Raw genomic sequence first — 27,905 nt, forward strand, 5'->3', positions numbered from 1 at the left:
CATCAGCGGGCGCCGGCGGGGACCGCGCGGCATGGCGGCGGCTGCACGGCGGGGGCGGTACCTTGCGGCTCTGCTGCGCCCCGGGGCCGGGCCCGGGCCGCGGGTGGCCGTAGGTGAGCTGAGCCGACCCCGTCGCACCTCACCCCTCGTGGCCGGCCGGGCGGGAGCCTGCACCGAGCCCGGCGGGCCCCGGGGGGCCGTAGGCCCGGGGAGGAGAGAGAAGCCTGGGGAGGGCGGCGTGAGGCGGGAGCGAGTTCCCGCGGGCTGAGGCGGCGGCTGGGCGCTCGGGCACCCTGGAGGGTCGGCCTCAGGCTGCAGCGACCCTGGCCGGCGGCGTCTGTCGTCTCCCTGGGGCTGTTCCGTCTTTGAGGAGGCGATGACTCCCCGGGGCCGTGTGTGTACAGGCAGCGGGACTTCACCCGGTTGGGCCCAGCCGCAGAGCAGGCCTTCGGAAGAGAAAGGCGGGCAGTGAGGTGCCGGCCGGTGCTGACCGCCAGCTTGGGCAGCCGCTCGCCAGAGCACAGCTACCTCTGCGGGCGGCAGCTGCGAGCGCCCAGCCCTCCCTCAGGGAGGAGTTCGCCTGGCTTCTGTGGGGTGTGTCGCATGCGCAGGGCCATCGCCTGGCTCGGGGTCATCGCCTGGCTCAGGCACGTAGCTGCTTCAGGTCGTGGAGTGGGTTCGTGTGCGTGTCCTGGCTTATACGGGGCACAGAGCGTGACCGTCTCCTACAGCACGTCCGCGTCCACCTGTCGGCTCATACAGGCCATGGAGCGTGTTCGGGTTCGTCTCCTGCCGTTGTATGAGGTGTCTAAGTTGTTGTCCTGGCTCATACAGGTCCAGTTTTGTTTCCTGCCTCGTGTAGGGTGCACAGCATGTTCAGGTTAACCTACTAGCACATGCAGGCTACATAGCACATCCTGGCTCATCTGGCTCATCTAGCATATCCAGGTCGATGGCGCATCCAGGCTACACAGCATGTATAGGTCAGCTGGGTGCTGGGAAAGGAGCAGCAGAAGTTGGCATTCATGTTCTCTGGCTGCTCCAGCTCCAGATTACCTGACAGATGAGCCCAGAGGGCTTGTGTTTCCCAGAGGTGCCCTCAGGATTTCACCTAAGAGCTGACAAGACTGAGGGCTGAGAAATTCTGAACGCTGAGGTCTGGGTTCCAGGCTATGCTGGAGCGTGTGGGTCAGGAGACGTGCTCAGGAGCTGTCAGTAGCTGAGGCATGGTGAGGAGCTTCCTGCCCCTATATGTGAGCAGCACGTCCTGTGCTCAGTGCCTCCTTATCTGTTGTCTGGCTCCTAATGGACAGATTTGGAGGTTGTCAGGGTGGTCTGTGGTTTCCCTGTGGGTTATATGACAGAGGAAATCATGTGACAAATATGGTCACTGTCAGGGTCACACTGCTGGATTTATTGTGCCATCAAGTGCCACTTGAGTCTGTCTGGGCAGTTCACTTCTTCCACCACGGAAATCCTCAGTGGCTTCTTATATCTGTGACTGAGGAAGAAGCTGTGTGCTTCCAGTGGGTTAGGTGTGCACCAGCAGAGACAGAGTTTTATCTGTCATCCTGTTGCCCAGGTCTATCAGGAAAAAAGTGGTGAGCGTAAGCTGTGTGGAGTGGAAGTAAAGCAGGAGAGGCAGGAGGTGGTTTCCCTTTACTCAGGTGCAGGTGGAGAGCCCTAGCTTTGGGGTAAGCCATCCTTTCCCTTTGGCTGTGCTGTGTTGTTTCTTGGCTCTAGCAATGCCAAAGGTGATGCAGGGTTTTCTGGGGAATGTGCTGGTGTGAGCAGATCAGTCAGGAACTCTTCTCCCAGGACCTGGTGCCCAGCTCAAAAGCCTTCCTCTCTAGTGAGATGTGAGCTGGAAGCAGACTGTTGCAAGTGCTCTTCTGTGCAGGCGTGTCCTCAGGCTGACGACTGCACAGTGATCAAGCTATTATGGTAATTTCTGCTGACCCAAATTCTTCTCTTTGTTTTGAGCTGCCTGCTGCTTTGTGCTCGATTCCCCACCCCAAATGTCTTCCTGACGATCCGCTTCTCTCCTGGCAGCTCTCTTCCAGGAGAGGCTGTGATTTTGGTGGGTTTGCTTTGTTATCCTGAGACGTTCTGGTGCCTGGGTTGAAAGGAGCCCCCGAGACCAAGGGTCCCTGGTGTGTTCTCTGTGTTCAAGGCCATGTATGCAGAGAATCCCGTAGGATTCAGAGAGAACTGGAAGTTGGAGAGCAGCGTGGGTGTCTGCCATCTCTGACAGTGCAGGTGGGGCCATGATGCCACGCAGAGTCTGATGGAGCTCAGCGTTTGATTAACCTGACAGAAAAAGACCTGATTTGCCCTAGCACATTGGGGCAGCCAGGACAAGAGCCATTTCTTTCTTGTCTCATAGTCTTAGCAGTAGGCTCCTAATGGGTGTTTCTTTACCCTGTTAACTCGGCAGACACTTTCTCAATAGCTTTTATGTGCCGATAATTGTGGTTTTATACCCAGACTTGCCAGGAGCCTTTCCCCGCTGGCCAAGCCAAGGGCTCTGCAGGAGACAAAGGAGCTGAAGAAGATGCAGCTTGCATTTAATGAGCCTTGTCTCTACCTGGCTGTTAATTAAAGATGATAAGACCAAACATTACACAAATCCAAAAATAACTTGTGAGTTGATGGGCAATGGTTTATTTTTGTGCTTTAGAGGTAAAGAAGCAAAGAAGTGGATGCATCAGAGGTTGTAAATGGCTGTTCTAGAGCCAGCCAGTGGTCATGGGATGGCCTGCTTGGTGGCTCCAGGGCCTTGCTGCCTGAAGAGGTGACCTTAAGGTTAGCATGAAGCTGCTGCTGGTCTGCATTTTGGGATCCTAGAGTCCAGGATGGAGCAAAAGCCTCTTTCAGCCTGCAGAAGAGCAGGCTCAGGGGAGACCTCATTGCTCTCTACAACTACCTGAAAGAAGGTTGTAAGCCAGATGGGGGTTGGTGTCTTCTCCCAGACAACCAGTGACAGAACAAGGGGGCACAGTCTCAAAGTGCACCAGGGCAGGTTTAGGCTGGATGTTAGGAAGAAGTTCTTCACAGTAAGAATGATTGGCACTGGAATGGAACGTGAGGGAGTCACCATCCCTGGAGGTGTTAAAAAAGAGACTGGATAAGGCACTTAGTGCCATGGTTTAGTTAATTAGAAGGTATTAGGTGATAGGTTGGACTTGATGATCTTGAAGGTCTTTTCCAACCTGCTTGATTCTGTGAAAATTCCCTCTTATTTCTGCTGGTTGGGAAACCTGTATGCAAGTGCAGGGTTTTCAGAGCATCCCACACTGCCTACCTTAAGATGAGCATCAGATGTGTAAACACATAAGTATGTGAACCCTGGGCTACCTCAGGCCCTGTCTGTCTGAAGCTGGACAGGTGGACAGCCACAGAGAGAGTGCTGTGCCACTCTGCTCCGTGCAGCCGGGCTGCTCTCCCAGCTGAGCCCAGCCGAGGCAGGCGAGCGGCAGCTGAAGACCTCGTCCTGTGCTAATGCGGCAGAGCTGTTTGTGACGCAGAGTGAACAGTTATGCGTGTGGGAGGTGTTCAGATGCATTAAGAACTATTTGTGGGCTCTTTTCTTTAAGGGCAGACTGACTGAGGAGTAATTCAAGCTTCTGGCTGGAGAAGTAGATATTGATTCAAAGCTTTTTGTGAGGAGGAGGAATGAGGACTGACAGCATCCTTGATCAGCTCTTGGGGATGAGGTGCAGGAGCCAGAAGCACTCGCTCAGGGGTTTGTGTTCACCTCATCCAGAGTGAGCGAGAGCCCAGTCTTATGGTCTGGAGTAGCAAGACCTGTTCTCAGTGACCATACTGGTGGTACTGCTGAGGTGGGCAAGAGGTTTGCAGAGCACTTGTGAAGGGAGCCTGAGACCTCCCAAGATGAGCTGGAGGACAACGAGGGGTGTTGGTGAAAGGGCTGGGATGCTGAGTTCACTCAAGAGATGTGGCAAGGTGATGCGGAATTCTGGAGGGTTCTCTCCCAGCAGAACACCTGGACTGGAGGGCTGTGGGTGGCCTCCAGAGACATCACAGGTGTGCTTCAGGATCTCTCACCATGCAGTGGCTCTCAGTTCAGCCTTTGGGTGGTTTTGTCCCTGTTTATCTGAAGAAAGTGGAGGTCTGTGGTTGTTCCTTACTTGATGGAACAAGCTGCAAGCACAGTGAGCTGTGAGAAATGCCTGGGCCTGTCACAGCTTCGAGCCCTTTATGGTGCATACCCAGATTCTGCCCACCTTGCCCAGGCCAGTATGGACACTCCTGCCTCCCAAAACAGGCCTGTTATTTGTAGGGCTGGGGAAAGCTAAGTCACCACCTGTCCCCAGCCTCGCTGTGTGCTCAGCTCTGCACCCTCCAGGCTCTCATTCTGGCACAGGCCAGTCTTGCTGCAAGTAACCGGCTTTGGATAGGGCTAGGTAGTGCTGTAGTTGGTCTTTTTGTGACTAAGGTTGGGTTTGTTTCACCATTCAGCAAAGTGTTCAGCTCACCTGAGCACAATGGAAGGAGGAGAGCTAAGGATCCCAGTCCTTGCCTTGTGCCCTGTCTCTTGTTTTCTCTGCTGATGGCTATGTTGCTGTGTGTGCTGCTTCCCCCAGAGCTGCCTTTGTTGAAGGATGTGATCCCTGTGCTCTGTTATCTGTGCTTGTAAAGTCAAGAGCCAAATGTTTGCTGAGCTAAATGGATCTGGTTGGAGTTTGTTGTGGAGGGAGCCTGTTGTAAAAGAGCTGGTTACTCTTGGCGCGGTGAGAGTGAGCAAGTGGAGGTAGATTTGGGTGCATAGAGCCCTGCCTGTTGGTCAGTATTAGCACAGAGAAGCTGTGTGTGCAGCAGAGGCACCTCTGGGAGGTTCAGGCATCCTCTCTTGCACCAGGATGTTGTGTTTTCACTGGTGGTAATGTGGCAGTTGGTGTTCCCTGTTGTCTTCAGCATGGCCAGGTAGCAGCAATAGGTGCTGTAGACTGTCTCTTCCTCATAGGCTAAGTCCTTGTGAAAGCTGCCAGTTGTCATCTTCTGGCTAGAATTAGAATTCAGAAGAGACAACCTGGAGCCTTTCTTGTGCAGTGAAGGCAGTGCCAGTGGGAAGTGGTGGCTGTTTGATTGTGAGGGAACTTCAGTCCTGCTGGGACAGTGTAACTCCCCATGGGATTGCTCAAGTGGGACCTTTTAAGAGTGCTCCTGCTGACGATATTTGTCACTTGTACTGAAATGCCTCCAATTGTGTCTCCTAGCAAAAGGAGCAGCATGTCTCCAGAGACAAATACTGCATCATGGGTGCCTTTGGTACAATGTTCGGGCCACCAGCGTTCCTGCTGTCCGGATGTACAGCACACAGACTGCAGAGAGCAAGGAAGAGGAGCCCCTGCACACCATCATCAGCAACACGGAGAATGTCCAAGGTCAGCATGGACTCAAGGGTCTTATGGGAGCACTCTTGGAGCACAGGCAGATGGGGGATAAGATATGGGTGCTGCTGTGCCCTGACTGTGAGGGTGAGCCCTCGTCAGTGGTGAATGTGGTCATCACATCCTTGCTTGAAGGCTACAGTTAGAATCTTTATTTCACCATCGCCTCCCCAAAATGGGGAGGTGTCAGTCAGAATGCCTGCTACTGAAAAAGGAGGCCATCAGAACTGCAGGGAGATATTGCACCTGTGGGCTTACCCAAGCAATTGATGCTCATGCATATATGCAGAGGCTACATGGACACTAGAATTGCTTTAAAAGAGACATTTTTGTCCCGAGTCATTGCTGTGGACCATGAAGGTGTAATGAGAATCCTGGTGTCAGTCTTTTAGTTAGAATGAATTGCTTTGCACATCTCCACAGAGAGGTGCTTTAAAGCAAAGCCACATGAGCCATCTGAGCGCAGAAATAGCCTCTTAACTCCATGCTCCTGTGATTTTTCAGGCAGGTACTTTTGAGGCTGCCAGGCTGTGCAGCCTGCAGTAGGGTTGATGCACTGCTGCTGCCACACCCCATCTTTGCTTTAGCACTGAGGAATGTAACAGCAAGGCATGGAAGAGATAGTGTCTGACCCTTGGCTTTCCCATGTTGCCTCAGGGTTCTGTAATGCTTCCAGCAGGAGAAATGCTTATTTTCTAAAGGCCAAGGATGGTACTTCAGCTCAGATGTTTCGTAGTGTTATTCTTTCTGAGGAAGACTTTCTGGACACAGATACTTATAGATAGACTTTCCCTCCTGGGAAGCCAAAGCACATAGTGAGACTGTAGTTTTGTTTTCCTTCCCAAGAGGACCCTGGCAAAATGCCTTAAAAGTGTGTTTGTGATTTTATTCTAGGTGCAGCCTCTAAACATGAGTTTCAGGCTGAAACAAAGAAACTGCTGGACATTGTTGCCCGATCCTTGTACTCAGAGAAGGAGGTGAGGCACCCTCTACTCGCTGGTGGATTTGCTGTTGGCAAAGCCCTGTCTGTCAAGGTGTACATCCAGAACTGCAGAGCTGGAAGAGTTCCTGCTCAGTTTCCCAGCCAGTTCTGTGCTGCTCATGTCATGCTTTCTTGAATCAAATCACATTTTCTGAACACACCTTGCAAATGTTTTCAGAGGAATTTGTAGGTGTGGCCAGGTGGCTCTGTGAGCCTTAGAGCCTCCTGAGTTCAGATAGTGGGCAGCACAGTTCTTTCTGTGGTGAGCTGGGAATTCATTTGTGAGTAGGCAATGAGTTCCCAGGTCACTGGAGTCCCGTGCAGTGGACAGGGCCAGGTGGCACTGTCGGGTTTTGTCTCATCCCCAGGTGTTTATCCGGGAGCTGATCTCTAACAGCAGCGATGCGCTGGAGAAGCTGCGGCATCGGCTGATGGCAGAAGGGAAAGCCCTGCCTGAGATGGAGATCCATCTGCAGACAGACAGTGCAAAGGGAACCATCACTATCCAGGTACTTCCTTTGGCACTAGGACAGCCTTGTTCCCTGCTGCACCCATCACTAGCCTGTGTCCTGTGAAGGATCAGTGGAAGCTGAGTGGCAGCACAGTCACGTGGATTCCCAGGCCTGCCTAAGAAGTGTTCTTAGCTGCACCATGGCTCTTAACACTGTAATATCAGAATTAGATGAGAAACCACTGATTTATCTGTTCCCTACTTGTCCCCATAGGAAAATTTGCTGCTCCTTTCCCCGCTCTTAGGAACTACCTGTTGATTTTTTTTCCAGCACTTTCCCAGGCATGTGTACATTTCCCACTAAGGGAAAAGTTAGGGGTCCTATTTCATCCTGACCTTTCAGGAAGATTTCTCTGATGTCCTTAAGTCTTAGGTGTTACATGATAGCTTGCAGACCTTCCCTCTCACCTCAAGATGGAAGATGCTGAGATGGTGAGAAGAACTTCACAGTGCTTATTGTTGCTGTCTCCTGCTCCAGGAGAGACCAAATCCAGATGAAACTGAGACTCAGTTCTAACATATTGGTGTGACTGTAAATTGTGGCAGTACCATAGCACTTATCTGTCCTCCTTTCTGCAGCCCTGGTTTTGATTCTTCCCTACTGGTGACAAAATGATTGCTTAGTAGGAGGTGTTGGGAGGAAAGGTGGGAGCTGGACCTTCTCTGTACCTTGATTGCTCTTGTTTGCAGTTGTTGTGCAGGGTGGAAGGCTGAGGCTCAGCTTTGGTCTTTTCTTGGTGAAATTCTTAATGCACAGAAAGCTCGTCATAGCTTTTCTTGTGGACCAATGTCAGCCATGAGAGCGCAGTTGAGGACTTGTTCCCAGAAGAGCAGAGAATGAGGCAGGCAGCAGCATGTGAGCGAGGACCAGCCATGGCAGGTCCAGGGGAGCTGTGGCACAGACAAAGCACACAAGCTGCTGTTTTGCACGTGGGACAAAAGCACTGGCAGTTAAGGGCTGCTCAGATATTTTATACTTGTGTTCCTCTGCAGAACAAGCAGATGCGGTTGCCATGGGGAAGTTAGCAATCGTCAGTGGGCAACACAAGCATCAACCCAGCCACTCTCAAACCATGAGGTGGAAGCTTTGCTATTCCTGTCACACCTGGCTGGGGTAGTTTTTGACTGCTGTGTAACACCAGTTCTTTAATGAGCTCTCGCTTCACCCCAAGTCTGTTGCCATCCCCATTTTCCTCTTGTCTCTCCCTTTTGCAGTCCTAGTGGACACTGAGCCTCTGAACCCATCAAGACGTTCTTATAGCTCATGCCTTGTAACTGTGGAAGCTGTTCCTTGCCTTAGCAGTTTGGGTCATGGACCCATTTGCTCACCTGGCAGATAGGAGGGTGCATTCAATGTCACACCCAATTAGCCATGTGAAGGATTTGCCTTTTTATAACTCCCTACCTTGCTGCCTGCGCATCCCTAATGCAACTAAATGAGTCTTAACTAGGAAGCTTTTAACTGCAGCAACGCTGTGCTCTCAGAGGGGGAGAGAGCAGCACTTCTCCAATCTCCTCTAAGAGGTTTGTCTTCTCAGTAGTGACTAAAGCTCCTTACCTCCAGTGAAGGGTTTATTTATAACCTCTTGCAGAAACACTGTGTGTAGTGATTATGTTTGAGCAAGGCTCATTCGGAACACCTCCCTACCTTCATGGGATGCCAAGGTGCACAAAAAACATGCCTGCAGTGATCAAGGCAGAGATGAACCCCTCCCTTCATTGCTGTTCGTTTTCCATACCCACTAGGACCTGCCAAAACAGAGGCAGCAGCTCCCTCCTGTGTGTTCTGTAGCAATGGTCACACCAGGTTTTTCTGGGAAGGTCCCATTGTCTGATCTAGGTCCTTGTCCTCAGATCTTTGTGCTGCTCTTGGCCCCTGGATCTGCTGGATCTTTCCCTTCCCATTCCAAGCCCTGCAGTATCTCTTTGTGTCTCACCAGCTGAGAAGAGGCAGGCCTGAAATGTGTGATGGCCTCTGTTACAGGCTGTTCCTGGGAGGGATTATCCAGCTCTGGTAAAGGGCTACATCCATCTCTATTAAATGGCTGCAGTTCTGCTTGCTTCTTTGCCAGGGCTGGATTTCAGTCAGAGGCAAAGCAAGACCCAGACTCCTAACACAATGTCCTCCTTCAGGGATATCCTACCTAGCCATTGCCAAGTGCTGCATCAGCTGAGAGGTGAATGTTCACTCTCTAGTCCAGTGGATTACACTACCTCAGGTCCTTCACCAAAGCCCCGTTGTTTTAGCAAGTCGCAGTGTTTCCTCCAGCCCTCTGCAAACTGCCTGGTTCTGTTTCTGGGACAGCTCCATCTGCTAGCAACCACAGCCTGCAAGGTCAGACCTCTTAAGAAAATCCACTTGACAACGTTAGGGGGGTGTGTTTTCAGTGAGGACAGATCTGCAGAGCTCTGCAGCAGTGCATGCCGAGGCTTCACAGATAGACCCTCTGATGTGGGAACAGAGAACCCCTTACAGAGCTCAAAGCCGTGGGACAGCTGAGCTCCACTTCAACACCTGCCCGAGGCTCTGGTGACATGCTTGGCTGTGGTGCAGTCGGTGTTGCTGCTGCACAGCTCTGCCGTACTGCAGTGTCTGCTGGCAGCCCTGCTTGTGCGTGAGCTCAGGGCTGGAGCTCGGCTCATTGCTGGTGCCTCATTTAGGGCTGGGACACTGCTACTGTTAAGAGGAAATGGTTTGAAATGTTTGCAGAGCTAATAGCTGCTGCTGCTGGGTGAGGCAGTATGACTGCTGTTTTAACGTGCAGAAGCAGCGTCATTGCTGCCAGGGATTGGGCTGCTCAGTTCTCTTTTCCGGGCTTTCTTCTTGCCATCACAGCCATCCAAAATCGGTGGCTGTGAAGCTACAAAATAACAAGTTCGCTGTGTTTGGGAGGAGTTAAAATGACTGCAAACACCACTCCTCCCTGCAACAGCTCCCTGTATCACTGAACAGATCTCTGCTGGCTTGCCAGTTACGAACAGGCTGCAGCAAATACTGGGCTGTCCTGAGGCTCCGGCAGGAACTGAGATGCTTGGGTGCTAGCACTTCAATGTAGGTGCTCCCACATGTCCAGCAAAGCTTGGTGCAGGTACAGAGCAGCAGGTCTTCTCCATGCTGGGTTGTGTACCAGCAGCCACTGTGCTACCAGTCTGCAGCAGACGGAAGGGTTATGTCCTCCTCTGTGTGCAGTACTGCAGCATCCCTCTGCCACTTGGGCTTGAGGAAGCAGGGGAGCAGGAGATGGGCAGCAATGCAGATTGAAATGGAGGAGTGAAGCTGGCTGCACTTGAAGAAGCCCTGGGTGGAATGAAGCTTGCAGAAACTGATTTTAGAGGTGGGTTAGCAGTTCCAGTAGTTGCATCATCGTTTATGCCAGGAGAACCAGAAATACCAACTCATCTCAAATAAGCTGCAGCCAAGGAAAGGATGTGTGGAATCTTTTCTTCCTCTTCATGCCACATTAAGACCATGTCCCATCTGAAAATGGGAAATTCCATGGGGATAAAAGCAAGTACTCTTCTGAACAGCAGGTTTTTAACCTGGATGGGTGCGGACCACAGTCTTAAAAATAACTTCCAGTGTAGGGTGCTGGAATGGAAGGCTCAGGCTCTCTGCTTTGGACAGCTTCCATGTAGGAGGCCAAGATTCCCTTGAATCTGTATACATCAGTTTTACTGTTATTGTGCTGCCTTCTCTTAGTTGCTGCTGCAGATGCTTTATTGGTTCTAAACCAGAACACTGCTCCAGTGCAGCTGCTGTCCTGGTCTTGTGAATTTTAAATCTCTTTAAGTAAGTGTTGAGTTGGCCTCACGTGGGAGCAGGAAAGACACGGACTCATGCCAGTGTGATACCTAAGTGGTCAATCCGTTTGTTGAAGCTAAGCGTGGTGCTTATGCCGTGCATTCGGTACAGGGGCCTGTACTTCTGATAGGCTCACATAGCAGAAAAGGGCTGTCCACATGCACAGGGGCAGACCTGACCAACTACCCCCCGTTATTCCCCCTTTGTGCAGTTAGCCACAACGTTTTCTCGTTCCCAGGGCTGACAGCCTGCCCTCCTCGCACAGCTCGGAACTTTCTCAGCTTCTCTGCTAGCCTCCCAATGCCACTTTCCTGCAGCTGTGCCTCCTTATCAGAATGACCTAAGTCTGGTCAGTTACTCAGCCCTGCCTGTTCTTTTCACTTCAGTTCTGCTCAAACCCTGACAAGTAAGGTATTTAAATAGCAGTGGGGGACACTTGCTAATCAAACATTTTTGGGTATTACTGAACGTTCTTATTTTCTGATGTAGTCAGTGTTCTGTTGGTGCCTCGTTGATGTTTTGCACTGAAGTGTTTCAAGTGTTTGTTTTACAACAAAGCAAAATGAAAGGCAGGGTAGCTGGGACATGTCCCTCTAACTGCAGCACTCTGATGCAGCATGGCAAAGGCAGCAGTTAATGGTTACTTAAAGGATTGTTTGGTATAAGGAGGCCCTGCAATAGCTTTAATTTGACCCAGGAAATGAGCAATGATGTTGTGTTACCTAGATTTTTTGTTTACCAGCTAAACTAAACAATCAGTTAATTTAAACTAATTTTGTTGTTGCAATAATGTGCAGGTTTTTTTCTGCTTTATCAAAAAGCATGGTGTGAACAGCAGAGCTGAGAACTGAGACTGATCATGAGACTGGAGGATGGAAAAGAGAGGTCCTCAAGGTTGTGGAGCAACCACAGAGCATTTCATATTGGGAGCCCTGAGGTGCTGTGTGCCCAACAGTTTTCCAGCTGTGGTTGCAGAGAGCAGACTCTGTTTGCAAATGTTCATGCACAAAGATTAGAACAAAGGGCAGAGACAGCATAAAGGTTCCATGAGGTTCAACAAAAGGTTTTGTGTCTTGGAGGTCTCCACACACAAAAAGTGCTCATCTGGGTAAACGTAGCTTCCTGTAGAAGTGTGGCTGTAGACCTCTTCCCAGTCTCTCAGGAGATGAGGTGAAGGTCTGTAGGCTGTTGTGTTGGCTTGCTGATGGACAGGGCTGCAGGAGGGATGGGTGGGGGCAGGGAAGCTGTTTAGTCTGCACCCTGAGAAGTTCTGGAAGGAAATTCAACCAGGTGAGTAGGTGGTTGTTGTGCTGAGAAACAGAAGGGCTTCTGTAATTAACCTTCAGCTAATTAAGTGTCAGTGCACTGAACTCTGTTTCATGTTATGCAGTGGTTGGTTTCCCAGAGCTCTGAAGAAGCATTTGGCACTTTGAAGTCTGAACAGATCCCTCACGTCATGTACTTTGTGAAGCCCTGTGTACAATTTGCTCCATGTTTCCATGAGAAGCTCTGCTGTGGTTGCTTTCAGCCTGATGAAAGTTTTCTTGTAAACTTGAAGGGAAGGCTTGAAACTGCAGGGGAGGAGGAGTTGTGATGTGAAGCAGTGGCAATCCTTGCAGTTCTGCTGGCTGATGGCAGGCAGAAGGTGTTGGCAGGGGGTCGTGTGGTGGCATGGTGGTTCCTGAAGGCACTTGGAGGCCCAGCGGCGTGCGCAGCGCAGAGTGATGTGAGAAGGGCAGCGAAGCCGTGCCAGCTGCTTCCTTGGATTTCACAGGGCGCTTGTCAGCCCAGCCCGAGGCAGGCTCACTTGCTCCCACGGCCGAGGGAGACTTGCCCTGCCGCAGCCCGGCTCTCGTCTCTCCGCTGCCAGCGCTTCGTTGCTCGTTCCCCGCTGCGGCTCCCCCTGGTGCAGGGACCCCGCAGCGCGGCGCAGGGATCGCGCTGGCGGCAGCAGCCGGCCGAGTCGCGCTGCCTGCCCATGTCATCCGCCCAGGTGCTTCCCTGCGCTAGGGAGCCTCTGCCTCGCCAGGATCCTCAGCTGGCCGCCTCAGAGGACTCTTTCCCTTCTCTTGGTAGCGTCCCAGTGCTGCTGGGGAGCAGTGTTCTGAGCCTGCTGTCGTAGTTCGTTGCTATTCCTCATCAAACCAGTCTGCAGGAGCTGCCCTGAGGCATTTTGCACTGAGTTTGGCAGGGCATGTAGAATTCCATAGCCAAATAAATTCGAGGGGTAGGGATATTGAAGTTGTTTTTTACCATAGTGGAATTTGAGAATGATATGCTGTGCTATAAATAGGAGTGGATCAGAGGAGTTAGGAGTTCTGCTCAGGGTCTGGCATGAACAAAACCTGAACCAGATGCTGAAAACTTCTCTTACTGCCTTTTTCTTCTCTGGGGGAAGGGACCATGGCAGATTCCTGAGACTTTGCCATACCCTGCTTGTTATTCCTGGCTTTTTATCTCCTGCTGTTGAGATCTTACTGGGCATCATCCCTCTTTTCAGCCAAGCTAAGAGGCCTTGCTGTATTTAATGAGAGGAAAGGTATCACTGTGCTGTGACTCGCAGGGGGTGCAGAATTAACATCTCTACCCACACAGCACCTCACTCAGTAACCTCTCAAGTTGACCACAGTTTGATCCTTCAGTTGAGTTAAACATTATATTAAAAAAAAATGTACTGACATTAAGTAAATAAACCCAGTAAATGCCCCTTGTGGGTGGTGGAGGCCTGCTGTGCCCCAGGTCACTCTGGCATCTCGCCTCTGAGCCATCTAGCAGCAGCCAGTTCTGCTCCAGCATGCTTTGCTGAGTTCCTGCACACCAAATCCCAGCCCTGCTTTAACAGCACTTGGGGATCTGCTGGCTACTCTTCAGCTGTGATAACCTGCTCACAGGTGTAGCAGTGGTGCTAGCTCCTCACCTGAATAAGAATCACCTTACCTGCTGCCTTACAGAGCGGCTTAGAGAATTTGTGGCTTCTCAGAGTGTTTCCATCAGGTAGAGAAGCTGCTAAGATCTGAGAAGGGAAATGGCACTTGGTTTTCAAAGTGGCATCCCGAAGGACATCAATCTGCCTGTTGCTTCTGTAAAAAAGCATGTGGAGCAACTCTGAAAATACATTGGCCTACAGAGATTTTTACTGGGGTGCTGTGGGAGAGAGTGGCCTTTTCTAGCAGGGGTTTGCTCTTAACCATGTTGCTGTAGGGTCATGCAAACATAAAGTGGCAACCAGTGAAGTTGCAGCTTAGTCTGAGGTTTGCTGCAACCTTTCTGGATTGCATGTGCTAGCAGCAGGGAGATGTTTATCTGCAGGCAGCAGTGCAAAAAACTTTGCAGTGAGGTGATGAGATACTGGAACAGGTTGCCCAGGGAGGTTGTGGATGCTCTCTCCCTGGAGGTGTTCAAGCCCAGGTTGGATGAGGCCTTGATCTGTAGCCTGCTCTAGTGGGAGGTGTCCCTGCCTATGGTGGGGGGTTGGACCTAGATCCCTTCCAGCCTAAACCATTCTGTGATTCTAAATATGGATTAAACTGGGGATGACAACAAGCCATGTGCCTTCAAAGTCTGGACAGAGCACCTGGGGATAGCCTGTTGCCTATGTGCCAGCTCTCAAGGACCTGGGCATTGACAGCTTCATACTCTGGTCTTGTGGAGCAAAATGTTGAGGGGCAGAGGAAGGAGGGAAAGACAGAGGAGGGAGGGAAAGACAGAGCAGATGGAGATGGGTGGCAGTAGTGCTTGTAGACAAGGGTCTACATTACCTGAGTTAAGGAATTTGCTGCTCTGATTTGTGGTGTGAGGGCATCAGTTCCCAACCTGCACTTTGGAAGTAAGCTGCTTCTCACTGCTCCTCAGCGACTCCACTGGGCTCGTTCAGGAGTGGAAACTGTCTCTGTGTGTGCTCAGCACTTGGCAGCATGAGGCCAGGACTGGGCTGAGATCTCTTTCCAGCACTGTCAACCTGTGCACTGTTGCAAGGGTGCAGAAAACAGCCTCTCTTGGCATGGTTTAATCTGCTCTGAAGAAATGGCTCAAGTCTGAGTTTTCTGGTGGTTTACAGGCACAAAGGCAGCTGGGGCCTCTTGAGTCCACTGTTGACAAGCAGGTGGAGTCACAACTGGAAGTCTGCTGATGCATTTACTACTCAGTTGACTGGGGGAGAGGGGGAGTCAGAGGCAGGTGTTGCTTGGGTGCTGTTGGGTAAAGAATCACAGAATGTTAGGGGTTGGAAAGGGCCTCAAAAGATTGAGTCCAACACCCCTGTCAGAGCAGGATCACCAAGGAGAGGTCACACAAGAAAGCATCCAGGCAGGTTTTGAATGTCTCCAGAGAAGGAGGCTCCAAAACGTCTCTGGGCAGCCTGCTACAGGCCTCTGTCTACCCTCACAGTAAAAAAGTTCATGTGGAACCTCCTATGCTTCAACTTGCACCTATTTAACCTTGCCCTATCGCTGGGAAGAGCCTGGCTCCTCTGCTGATGTTTCAGCTGTAATTGCTGTTTCTTTCCAGGACACAGGTATTGGGATGACCCAGGAGGAGCTGGTTTCTAACCTTGGTACCATTGCTCGATCAGGCTCAAAGGTAACTCAGGATGAGACACCCTTTCTTCCCCACTTAGAAGAGTCTTCTCCAATTACAGCTACCTTTGTTCTTCCAGTAATTTCTCCTTTGTTTTCTTCCCTTGGCCCCCAGCCCAGCTGTGAAATTACACCCCTCTTGGAATGTGAAATCTACCTTTGGAGCCTTCTAGCTCTTAAAAGGTCTTTACTGAGTGCTGTGGGAGGCCCATGGTGGGCAGGCAGCGCTAAAGGGTCCTGTGTGTCATGCTGCTGTGCCTGGCTGCCCTCTCTTCTTACCCCCCAGGCCATCCTTATCAAGGGGCACGTATTCACTCGGCATTTGCCTTGTATCCTGGAGGGCAGCACCTGTGTCCCCTTGCTGGGTAGTTTTGTATATAGGTACCTGACTGGTGTCTCTTGTCTCTGGAAGGTTTTGTGCTCCTGCTGCTCTGAGCTATCACTTGTTTTCCTTTGCTGCTAGTAGCTGTGAGCGTTTCCTAAGCAGTGCTCCCCTTTTCCAGAGGTGTTGGTCCCTGTGGGAGAAACCCTTTTCCTTGGGCACCATCCTTGGAACACTGATGCAGAGGTGTGGGGTCAGGATGCTGGGCTGCCAGGCTGCAGTACCTGGTGTAGGACTGCATCAGTGCATGAGGAACGCACCTAGGACAGCCTCCCAGTGGTGCCTGAAGCCTCTGTGTGCTATTTTGTCGAAGAATGTTTGGGTTGGAAGGGACCTTCAAAAGTCATCTAGTGTCTCCTTTTCTCCTCCAGGCTTTTCTGGATGCTTTGCAGAGCCAAGCTGAAGCCAGTAGTAAAATCATTGGCCAGTTTGGAGTGGGTTTCTACTCTGCCTTCATGGTGGCTGATAAAGTGGAGGTGTTCTCACAGTCTGCAGAGCCAGAGAGCCCAGGCTACCACTGGTCTTCAGATGGGTAAGGCTGCCGAATAGGATGGAAATTGGCTGTGTACAGACCAGGCCTGGACTGAAAGCTGTGCAGAACAAGACAGGGTGTGTGTGATCTTTCATGACCAGGCTTACTGGTTTAGATCCTGCTCAGATTATCCACATCCTGGCCAAATGTACCAGGGTGAAAACCACAAGGACAAACTTGCTCCGTCTGAAGAGGTGTGTCATGGACAAAGAGAGTACCTGCCCCTCCTTGTTCTGTCCTCACTGGCAGTCAGTCACCTCAGCAGTGCCCCAGACTGGAGAGCCTGATTTCATTCATCTCTTTGGTCTAGTTGTCACTTGGATGGTGGCTCAAGGGCACCCACAGCAGGCAGTGCTGGGCAGTGGCTCTGTAGGCGTCTGCTATGCTCAGCCTTTGCTTTTTACTTAAAGTTGCAGATATCTATGATGCCCAAGCTGTGGACTGCTGGACCATGTTCAGATTGAATCTTATGGGAGTGACAAGCCCTACACATCATTACAGTCTCTGAGGAATAAAGAATTTACAGAGTTACTTAAATTGTTGAAATAATCTCTTGTAAGTGAGGCATCAGGCTGCCTTGGGCTGCAGTCAAGCTGCTGTGCACTGCATTCTGCACTGCTGCACACAGGAAGGCTTGTCTGTCATCTCCCCAGTGTTTGATCCCCATATGGCACTCACTTAGCAGTGGGGTCGGACTGGTCACCCAGAAGAGGCTGTCTTCAGCAGGGCACAGCTGCTCTTCATCATAACCAGTTCCTGCATACTCCAGTGGAGAGCTGAGTGAGGACACTCAAACAAGTTGGAGCTGTCAGGGAAGAAGGCAGGATCCTGGGCATTGCAGCCACCATAAGAAATGTAGGAGAAGAGTTGAAGACAAGGCTCCCTCAGCCTGAAGTTTGTTTGAAGGTTCTTTTCAGTAGAGGCTGCTGGTGGCTTTGCAGAGCAGTGTGTCCTGGGGCTGGAGTCTCTGTGCTGGAGACAGACACATGTTTTGGGGGTTCTTCTCACAGGCTCCAAGAGCACTCAGGATTTTTTGCCTTTGTCTCTTGGCACCAAAGTGTTATGTGTGCTCTTAGTTTAATAAAACATTTCCTTGCCTCACCATGGTTGTATCTGAGACACAAGCTGACACGAGGTCTGTTTCTAATCCTAGTTCAGGAGTATTTGAGATTGCAGAAGCATCGGGTGTCAGGACTGGGACTAAGATTATTATACATCTCAAAGAAGACTGCAAGGAGTTTGCAAATGAAGACCGAGTCAAGGGTGAGTGGAGGAGGAGGAGGGAGGTGCTGAGGGGCTGTGTGACGTCTGTTGGTGCTTCATGAGTGGGAGGTGAATTTACAGCCCATCTCTTCTGCTGCAGCACCTTTCACCTGCTGTTACTGGGGAGATTCTTACTCTGGTGTTGGCACATATATGACTCTTTTATGTCTTATTTCCATTCCAGAGGTGGTGACAAAATACAGCAACTTCATCAGCTTCCCACTGTACCTCAATGGGAGGAGAATAAACACGCTGCAGGTGAGCAGGAATGTCCCCTGCAGGTCACTGAGGTGAACCACTGTAATCCTTCACTGGAGGCAGGAAAGAGCATAAAGCTGAAATCAGGGGAAGATTGTCCAGGGTATCACAGACTCTGTAGTGATCAAGTAATGGAACAAGAGAAGAGAATCCAGCAGAAGTCATGCCTGGACCTGTTTGTATACATGTTGGGAAGAATTCTTGCAGATTGGCAAAGGAGTTTATAGTTACTTTCAGTAGAGTTACTATTTCACTGCTTTGTAATGCTTACTCTAACCTTCTACACCAGGTGACATACTGGTGATGTGGGGATTGCCCACTGTGGGCTGACTCCTTGCTGCAGTTCTTTCTGTCCTTCAACAATGGATAGCCAGTGTCAGGGAATGGTTGGTTTTCTCTGGGTGGCTCAGCTAACAGCCTGATTTTCCTCACATCCCAGCCCTTAGCCAAGCGCTGCTTGTTGCTGGCATTTTCTGACCACTACAAATTAGATATAATCCTTGTTATGAAGGTGGTGAGACATCAGAACAGGTCGCCCAGAGCAGTTGTGGAGGTCTCATGCCTGGAAGTGTTCAAGGCCAAACTGCATGAGGCTTTGAGCAACCTGGTCTAGCAGGAGGTGTTCCCTTGGGGGTTGGAACTAAATGATCTTTAAGGTCCTTTCCAACTCAGGCTATTCTACGATACTGCAGCCAGGTCCATTTTAGTCAGCTGTTCACAGCCCAATTGCAGGAATCATGTCAGTGAAATTAATAATCTTTAAACCAAAATTCTTCAAATCACTTTCCTTCAGTATCTCCTTTTGTGGTTGTTTAAATCTTCCTCACCTAAGAGAGCAGGTAGATAGCATGTGTGTACATGTGGCTTTTATTTTCCTGGAATGTGGCACTCAATGCACAGAGTTCCAAGGCTGTGCTTAAATATTTTATCATGTTAATTTATCTAAGGTTCTGTAATTGGTGGTGTTAGTTACTGGTTTGGATTCCTGTGTAATTTTCTTCTGTTCCAAAGGCTTTCCAGCTGTTTCCTTTCAATTGCAAAACCAGAACTAGATTTAGAGAGCTCTTTGCTCTTTCTACCTGACAATCAATAAAACAGACTCCCTAGAGAAGAGCAATACTAGAGCAGGGGCCCTAATAGAGCCGTGTACTTTTCCTATCAGAATGTCTCTTTTCCCTTGGGATACAGCAGCAGCTTTATTCTCATTATGCTCCTGTTTCAGGCCTTTTCATTATCCAGGATCTTGGTTTCATGTTTTTTCCCCACATCAACATCAGCTCACTGTAAACAGATCTGTAGCTGGTTCCCTGGTGTGGATTTTCCTAGTTAAGCTCTTGAATGCTTGCCATGGAGCTGCCAGTGTGGAGTTAGTGGCTTCTCTGGTCTAACTGTGATAACTGTTAGTCTCTGAGAAAGCAGCACCTCACCTAACAGCTGCTGTAAAGCACCTTAGCACCCATTTGAGTCCATAATCCTCCCTGTGATCCCGCAAACCCTCCAGGACCACTTCAGTGTGCTGGAAATGTTATGAAGCCACTTGGGGAACAAGGCTTTGAGGCAGAAGAAGCTTTAAAGAGCAATGCAAGGCTGCCAGAACACTGAATCCTGTGGAATCTAGTAGGTGGAGGGTGGGCTAAAGGTTTGTATTGCCCCAATAATCACTCCTGTCACTCAAGTGGACTCAAGTGGCAGTGAGTGTAGTAGGTTTCACCTAGCTTGAAACAGGAGATTCTTAGTTGAGTCCCAGTGTTTGTTAAAGGGCAGAACATCCCAAATCTTTACTAGAGGTTGCTTTTTTTTGCTGATGTACTAAAAACTTAAATGTCATGTGAGTATGGGATGAACATGCCAGGAAGCACAGTTGTTTAGAGCAGCAGCAGGTGGGAAGCATGGCCAGAGGAAGGGACCTGGTCTGGAGCTTGTGACTTCCAATTCATGTCTTGATGTGTGAAATGGTACTGCTGGAGCACTTCTGGCCCTGCAGCAGGGATAGCAGAGTGCTTCACAAAGCATTGCCTGAACTCCAGGCCAAATCAGTAGAAACCAGGCAACCCAGGAGTTGCTTCACAAGCACTCAGCTGACCTTATGGTGGGATGGTGACCTCCCTCAGAGAGGCAGGGTGGATGCAGCAAACCCACTGAAATTTTCACTTAGCTTGTTGGTCAGGCCTTAAGATAATTGACCAGTACTGCTAGTCAGCTGAGCTCTAGTAACTGTCCAGGATGTTGGCAAGTAGCAAGTGTGAGGCAATGGAGATTAGCCACAAACTCTTTTGTTTTGGGCTAAACAAAGCTGCCATATCCATGTTGCGAGGCAAGAGTACCTCTAGCAGAGGTGACCTGAGGTCAGGTGAGGGACAATGTTAGTCTGTGATAATGTGCCTGAGCCCATCCTGCTGTGCAGAGGAGCCTGCAGGTTTGAAATCTCAGATTTCCTTGTTCCGGCATCCTGGAGGGAGAGTGCAACTCTGAAAGAAGAGCCCTCCTCTGTGAAGCTGCAGGTCTTGGAAGTTGATGTGAGCTCATCTCCCTGCTCCTCCACAGGCACTCTGGATGCTGGACCCCAAGGACATCAGCGAGTGGCAGCACGAGGAGTTCTACCGCTTCATCGCGCAGGCTTACGACAAGCCCCGCTACGTCCTGCACTACAAGGCTGATGCTCCCCTCAACATCCGCAGCATCTTCTACGTGCCGGAGCAGGTACCTGTCCTTCTGCCCAGGGAATGGGAGGTGTCTGCCTGGCTGCTCTGCAGAGCAGAGAATAGGAGCAGGAGGCAGATAAAACAAGGATTGGCAAGGAGGAATATTTAGTTTGACATCACTGTAGAGACTGCACCTTGAATACTGGGTTGAGTTTTGGACTCTTCACTCTGGGAAGGATATTGAGGGGATGGAGTGGGCCCAGAGAAGAGCAATGAAGCTGGTGAAGAGTCTGGAGAAAAGAGCTGAAGAGGAGTGACTGAGGGAAATGGGGTTGTTGAGCCTGGAGAAAAGGAGGACAAGGGGAGAGCTTCTGGTTCTACAACTTGCTGAAAGGAGGTTGGAGACAGGTGGGATTTGGTCTCTTCTCTCAGGTAATAAGCAGCAAGATAAGAAAAAACAACCTCAGGTTGTGCAAGGAGAGGTTTAGGTTGGACATGGGGGAATAATTTCTTCCCCAGAAAGGTTGCCAAGTCCTGGCCCAGGCTGCCCAAAGTAGGTGGTGGAGTCCCCAACCTTGGAGGAGTTTCAAAGCTGAGAACCAGGATTTAGCAGCACTGGGTTAATGGTTGGACTTACTGATTTTAAAGGTCTCTTCCAGACAAAAACGATCCCATGATTCTGCAATTGTATCTATGCAGTGGGCTGGGAGCCACAGAATATCATGGGGGCACTGAGCCACTGCAGGAATGGGCTCAGTTAGTTCCTTAGAGAACAGAGCCAAGATTTCAGCTCTTGTTGGGTTCAGCACTGATGGGTTCAGACCACAGTGTGACCTGGCCAGCCGGTGCAACCACAGAGATACTGCAGCATAGTGCACAGCTGGGCAGCCTGCACAGTGCTGGTGTTACCCCCTGTCTCTTGTTCCTGCAGAAACCATCCATGTTTGACATCAGCAGGGAGCTGGGCTCCAGTGTTGCCCTCTACAGCCGCAAAATTCTCATCCAGACCAAAGCTGCAGACATCCTGCCCAAATGGCTGCGCTTTCTGAGAGGTGGGTGCTGGGAGCAGGAGTGTCCATGGCTGCCACAGGGAGTGAGGCGAGGGGCTGCCTGGTGCTTGTGTTTGCTTCACTGCTCAAGGGTTGTTGTGTGTTCCAGGTGTTGTGGACAGTGAGGATATACCCCTGAACCTCAGCAGGGAGCTGCTGCAGGAGAGTGCCCTTATCAGGTAAGCAAGAAGTGGATCCTGTGAACTGCTGAAGATCTTCTGGCTTCTTGCTAGCCGAAGAAGGAAGTTAGAGTGGTGTAGAGGGACTTAGGGTCTAAGTTGCAGTGTTTCCATCTTTGAGGATTTCTGTAGTTTGTAAAGTGAGTTGGTTCTCAGCTGATCACATCTCAAGACATGGGAGCAGTATCCTGTGTCATACAGTCTGCTGCCACCTGCTTGGGCCACATGCCCCTCATGTCCTGCACTGCCTTTTGGTATCTTGTCTACAGCAGCAACAGTGCATTTGCTGTTTAAAGTGTCTTGCCCAAACCTAGTGGTTTGGGGAAAAAGAAGCCAGTAAAAAGTAAATACTAGGAAGCTGGAGCAGTGAGGCTGACTGCCAGCAGGCAGCAGGCAGGCCTGCCAGCAGGCGAGTCTCCTTTAAGAGGAGATCTGGCTTTGGTTTTTCTGTTTTGTCCTTCACATCCCCTCTCAAGCATTTGCCACTGTTGAGACTTGAAGGAAGTGTAAGAGCAGTCTTACTCCTTTAGCAGTGCCACTGTGAACTTGTTAGATTTGATGTTTAACTCTGTTCTGTGGCTTCTTTCTCATGTCTAAAGGTAGCTGTGGGAGTGAGTCAGACGCCCTGTACAGTCAGTTATGTACTGCAGCATCACTGAGGCAGGAGTTACTGAAGACTGGAGTTTCAGCAGGACAGCTGTACCTCAACTCTGTCTCTCTAGCTCCAGAGCTGCTCTTGACTGAGATAAAAGGAGCAGATGTTGAGCCATGAGCAAGAGTAGACAGTGGACCACTTCCTTCTTTGTCCTCATGTTTGCAAATGCATCATTAAAACAAAGGGAGAGAGATGTTCACCTAAAACGTCTTGTCTTGGTCTAGCAGCTGTCTTTAAAAGGCTTGTTCCTTCTTCAGGAAGCTCCGAGATGTTTTGCAGAAGAGGTTGATCAAGTTCTTTGTTGACCAGAGCAAGAAGGACCCTGAGAAATATGCCAAATTCTTTGAGGAATATGGAGTATTCATGAGAGAGGGGATTGTCACCATAGCAGAGCAGGATGTCAAGGTACCAGGAGTCCTGAAGCACTGGAGCTGGTGGGAAAGACTAGTGACATTTACTGTGAGCTGGAATGAGGGGGGCTGCTCCTCCTCTGTGAATCTCATGTGCCTGTAACTTGTTTTCCTGGGCCTAACAAAATCTGCAGGTTCTCTGCTGCCCAAACTCACTCCTTCTGAGTGAGTTTTCATTCAAGGCACTGCAAGGTTTCTGTACCCATACTGTTGTCAGCTTTCCCTGATGCAATATCAGCTACAGCAGGCAGCAAAGTAGGACTTTTCCCTCCTGTTGTCCTCTGCCTGGATTGCCATTTCCAGGAAAGCTCAAGCTACATTCTGTTGAAGTCCCTTTTCTGCCTCCTTAATATCTGGAGCAGAAAAAAAGGACTCAGGATGCCCTGAGCTTTTTTTGCAGGGCTGCAAAGGGAGTTCTTGGGGTTGGGAGTGGTCAGGTAGAGCCATAGCTGCCTGCCCTCAGCTGACAGGAGCATGTTTCTTGCAGGAGGACATAGCCAAGCTGCTGCGTTACGAGTCATCGGCGCTGCCCGCGGGCCAGCTGACCAGCCTGACCGACTACGCCTCCCGCATGAAGGCAGGCAGCAGGAACATCTACTACCTCTGTGCGCCCAACCGGCACCTGGCCCAGCACTCCCCCTACTTTGAGGCCATGAAGAAGAAGGACATGGAGGTGGGTGAACAGTATGCTATGGCCAGGGCAGCACATTGAGCTACCATATCAGTGGTCAGGGCTCACCTGGATCTCAGAACTGGGCAGGGCAGTGAGGCCTGTGGTAGACCCCTGCTACTGCAGCATCTTTGCCCAGGCTCCTCTGTAGTCAGACCAGCCTCTGTGGTGGGACGTCTGGAAGGACCTGTCCCATACACTGCAGGGAGGTTGGTGCTTGTGCAGACATCTTGTTCTGACATCTGTGGAATACCATCACTGAAGCCCAGAGCAGGAGCCTGGGAGCTGTTTTGCAGGACTTATAATGGTGCTGTAAGTGTCCTCTGTGGGCAGTTGGCCATTTCAGGCCTGGAGTCAGTGCTGGTTCTTACTTTTCCATAGGGCAGCAGGACTTGTTCAGCTGCAGACCTACCACCCATAATAACAAAACCCTCCAGGGGTTTGCTTTTGTTTGGGGCCTTGAGTGACAGTCCCTGTGTTGCTGAACCCTGCTCGTCTGCTCTGTGATGTTCTCACCGTTTGGTGCAGTCACCTTGGGAAGGAGGAAATGCTGCCACATCCTAAACAACGTGGTGTTGTCCCTTTTCTGGCACAGGTGCTGTTCTGCTATGAGCAGTTTGATGAGCTGACACTGTTGCACCTTCGGGAGTTTGACAAGAAGAAGCTGATCTCGGTGGAGACAGATATCGTTGTTGATCACTATAAGGAAGAGAAGTCTGAGGAGAGCCACCCAGGTATTGTGAGGCTCCCCTGGCTGTTCCTGCAGTCCTGCCACTCTGTGCCAGCCAGTGAGGGTACACCTCATCCTGTTACTCTCATACTCAGGCAACTTGCCCTTCTTGCAGATCCCTTTCATCCCACATGATCAAAGCTTAAGCATTTGGCTAATATAAACAGGTGGAATGTCGTGTGTGTAGCTTCCATGACTTGAGTTTTAACATCACGTCTACAGGGGCAGGTAGGCACTGGCAGGGCACAGGCCTGTCCTGTCTGGGGTGAGGACATGTATGTAGGCTTCTGATGAGTAGTGTTGCCTCCTCTTTCCACAAAGGAGCAGATAAATGGAAGTATGACATGGGCTGAGCTCAGGAGCAAAGCTTTCTATCCAGTGGCACACTGTAGATGCACTCTCAGGTGTGTCCTCTCTCTCCTGTCAGCTGCAGAACGCCTGACTGAGAAGGAGGCTGAGGACCTGATGGCCTGGATGAGAAATGCCTTAGGCTCCCGAGTCACTGGTGTTAAGGTGGGTGTTCTATGTCCAGGTGACTGAGTCCAGGAGATCCATGAAGATTATAACCTAGGGAAAAAAGACGGTGGCTCAGTGGGGATCTGCTGCCACAGCTTTTTCTTTGGACTCTGATTGTGCCTCCTTCTTGTGAATGGTCTGAGTGCTGGCGTTTGCCATTGGATGGTCAGCATGGCAGTGGAAGAAGCACATGTTAGTAAGCAAAGCCCACTTGACTAGTTCATACTCAGGTTACCAGAAGAACAGGCCAGATGACTGTCGTGCTTGTGGACTAGAAAGACTTAATGGCAAGAAGTGCTTTAGGTCCAGCTGCAAACTACTGCCTGTGGACCAGTGGGGTCATTTGGGTCCCCAGCTTTCCTGCTGGGAAGAGATGAATCACAGAGGGATTGGTGTGGATCTGTGTTGGGGAGACTCTGAGTCCTTGAACATCCTGCCCTCTAACCCATGTGCATTTTCCACCTCTTCTGCACAGGTGACCACACGGCTGGACACCCACCCTGCCATGATCACTGTGCTTGAGATGGGGGCTGCCCGTCACTTCCTTCGCATGCAGCAGCTGGCCAAGACCCAAGAGGAGCGTGCCCAGCTCCTGCAGCCCACCCTGGAGATCAACACTGGGTAAGGCTAGCAATGCCAGTTCCAGACATGGGGTGCTGTGGTTCTTCTGGGGTGGGAGTGGGGAGGAAGCAATGTCAGGCTCTCGGTGCTGGAGTGCTTTAGTCTGTGAGGCTGCATGAGCCACACGTGGTGTCCAGCCTGTTGAGGACTACAGGAGCTATCTCAGGACAGGGTGGGAGAGAAGGGAGAAGACCCAGAACAGGAGCAAGGAAGTCAGAGCTATTTTGCCACTAAGTAGAAGCTTTTATGTTCCACCTTGGTTTAGCTGCTTGTTCTGGACATACATTTCTCATTGTGTCCAGAAATACCAAGTCTCTGTGTTGATTTCTTTCACAGGCACACTCTGATTAAGAAACTTAATGAGCTGAAAGACAGTCAGCCTGAGCTGGCCCAGCTGTTGCTTGATCAGGTGAGAGCCAGGCCTTCTCCAGATGCAGTACCAGCCTCCCCAGAGCCAGCCTGCAGACCATGCATGGCAGGAAACGGGGAAAAACCCTTGCAGTGGGCTAGAGTCACATCCTGTGGTACTCACACCAGGTATTTCTGGTTCTTATGGACCAGAAATAGGGTGCAGAAGATATGCTTGGTGTCAGCATGCAAGTCCCGGAGAGCAATGTTCAGTTCCTCTCCAGCTATCGTCCAGCTGCACTTGCTACTTATTTAATGCTGCCTTCTTAAAAGGCTGCCTGGAATAGTGCTAGAGTCACCATCTCTGGAGGGATTTAAAAGCTGTGGAGATGGGCTGGATGTATTTTACTGATGACCTGGCAGTGTTGGACTCAATGATCTTAAGAGTCTTTTCCACCCTAAATGATTCCATGATTCTCTTTTTCAGATTTATGAGAATGCCATGATAGCAGCAGGGCTGAATGAGGATCCCAGACCAATGGTGAGTCGGCTGAATGAGCTCCTCACCAAGATCCTGGAGAAGAACTGAGCCCCACAAGACCAAAAGATGAACCCTGAGCTCTGTCTGCTATTGCAGCATCTGCTTGCAGGCATTGTGCAGTAAGGGTTTTGTGTGGCAGAGGTCCAGGGACAACACAGGTGGCTTCCAACCCTCACTGCACAGAACGGAGTCACTTGTCATTATTAGATCATGCATCATCAACCTGATCAAAGTATGATGATCTCAGTGGGAGCAAAATCCAGAAGATGCTGCTCAAACAATATGCCCAAATTTCTGACACAGGCTTGAAGAGCTTCATACTGTTTCCAGAAATGGCCTTTCCCAAAACAGATGTTGGCAGCAAGATTCCCAGTTAGGTCTGTGAACACCACCCCATGCACCGAATCTCTCTGCACCTTTATGCTCCCAGCAAGCACTGACAGGATTAATTGAAGGACCCTCCACCTCTGACCAGGCAGGAGGAGCTTGCTGCTATAGAGATAGATTGCTGCAATTAGCAGACACAGATAATACTGGTGGAACATGTCAGTGCAGTCCCACAGCAGAGATCACCAAGCTGCTGGATAATTGAGTTCATCCTGGTCTTGCTGTGGAGGAAGGGAGGCAACTGGGAAACAGCTTTCCAGCATGTGGCTTTCTGGAAAGTCTCCAAGGTTTTTGCCACTTCTGTGGGATAAACTGCATGTCTAGCTGATCTGTGTTTATAATAAACAAATTTCTCTTCTTTTCCACACCCTTCCACTCTTCTCTCTTCCCCTTACTTTGTTGGTCTTTGTGTCTTCCAGCTGGTGATTTGTTGGTTCCTCTGTCCTCAGATGCTGTTTGCTTCTTCAGGGCATCAAGCACTGCACAGTGATTGGAAGAGAGGGTTGTGGAATAACAGTAGGTACTAGCAGAGAGTGTGGAGGAAAACAAGAGAATCTGTAGCCTGTTAGGTTTGTCTTGGAGCTCAGCCCTTTGAATCCTTTCTGAGGAGCAATGGCCACTCGATGCGGGAGGCCTTCTGACAGAAAATGCTGCACTGGATTCCTTCAGTGGGCTTGATTTACACCATCCAAGCTGGGTTGCAGGAATTCTTTCTCCTGCTCTGTGGGGGCTCTGAGGCAGCTGTAGTATTTGTTTAGCTTATCTTTAAATTGCCAGATTAAGATTCCAGAAATGGATTTGGTTAACTGCTTGAATGCTTTGCTGGACAGGCCAAGCTTCAGCTCCTTAAGCTGAAGAAAGCTTGCTCATGCGAAGAGGAATGAAAAGAGTCTGCTGCAGGGGGTACTATTTTGGAAGTATATTAACCTCACCTGAAATTGCATTTTTATTCAGATGCAGAAGAGGAACTAACATGACAATTAGAGAGTTTTGAGAAGAACAAGGAGCTGCCTTCTGCATCCTACACCCCTTCTGATGTATTGGATCAGCAATGGTGCAGCCAGCAGAACTAGGGCAGTCACTGTCCCCCTGTACTCAACACTGGTGAGGCTTCACCTCGAATTCTGTGGGCTTCTCACTCCAGAAAGGACATTGAGGTGCTGAGGCTTGTCCAGAGAAGGGCAGTGAAGCTGGTGAAGGGTCTGGAGAACAGAGCTGGTGAGGAGCAGCTGAGGGAACTGGGGTTGTTCAGCCTGGAGAATAGGAGGCTGAGGGAAGACCTCATTGCTCTCTACAACTCCCTGAAAGGAGGCTGGAGACAGGTGGAGATTGGTCTCATCTCCCAGGTAATGAGCAACAGGGCAAGAAGAAACAGCCTCAGGTTGTATCAGGAGAGGTTAAGGTTGGACATGGGGAACAATTTCTTCCCCAAAGGGTTT

At 50.4% G+C, this 27,905-nt stretch overlaps 1 protein-coding gene across 1 annotated transcript; it reads left to right on the forward strand.

Moving 5' to 3' along the window:
* TRAP1 (TNF receptor associated protein 1) lies at nucleotides 1–26,833 on the forward strand. Its single transcript, XM_064153414.1, has 18 exons — nucleotides 1–113; nucleotides 5,241–5,408; nucleotides 6,309–6,391; nucleotides 6,765–6,905; nucleotides 15,216–15,287; nucleotides 16,037–16,197; nucleotides 17,351–17,460; nucleotides 17,645–17,718; nucleotides 20,263–20,418; nucleotides 21,292–21,412; nucleotides 21,519–21,588; nucleotides 22,501–22,648; nucleotides 23,141–23,326; nucleotides 23,919–24,057; nucleotides 24,481–24,566; nucleotides 25,045–25,190; nucleotides 25,527–25,599; nucleotides 26,026–26,833. The coding sequence occupies exons 1-18, from the start codon at nucleotides 32–34 to the stop codon at nucleotides 26,125–26,127; spliced, it is 2,118 nt and encodes a 705-aa protein (XP_064009484.1). The 5' UTR covers nucleotides 1–31; the 3' UTR covers nucleotides 26,128–26,833.
* The last annotated feature ends 1,072 nt before the right edge of the window (nucleotides 26,834–27,905 follow it).

This window comes from Pogoniulus pusillus, chromosome 13, assembly GCF_015220805.1.
Source record: "Pogoniulus pusillus isolate bPogPus1 chromosome 13, bPogPus1.pri, whole genome shotgun sequence".
In the NCBI taxonomy this organism is placed as follows: Eukaryota; Metazoa; Chordata; class Aves; order Piciformes; family Lybiidae; genus Pogoniulus; species Pogoniulus pusillus.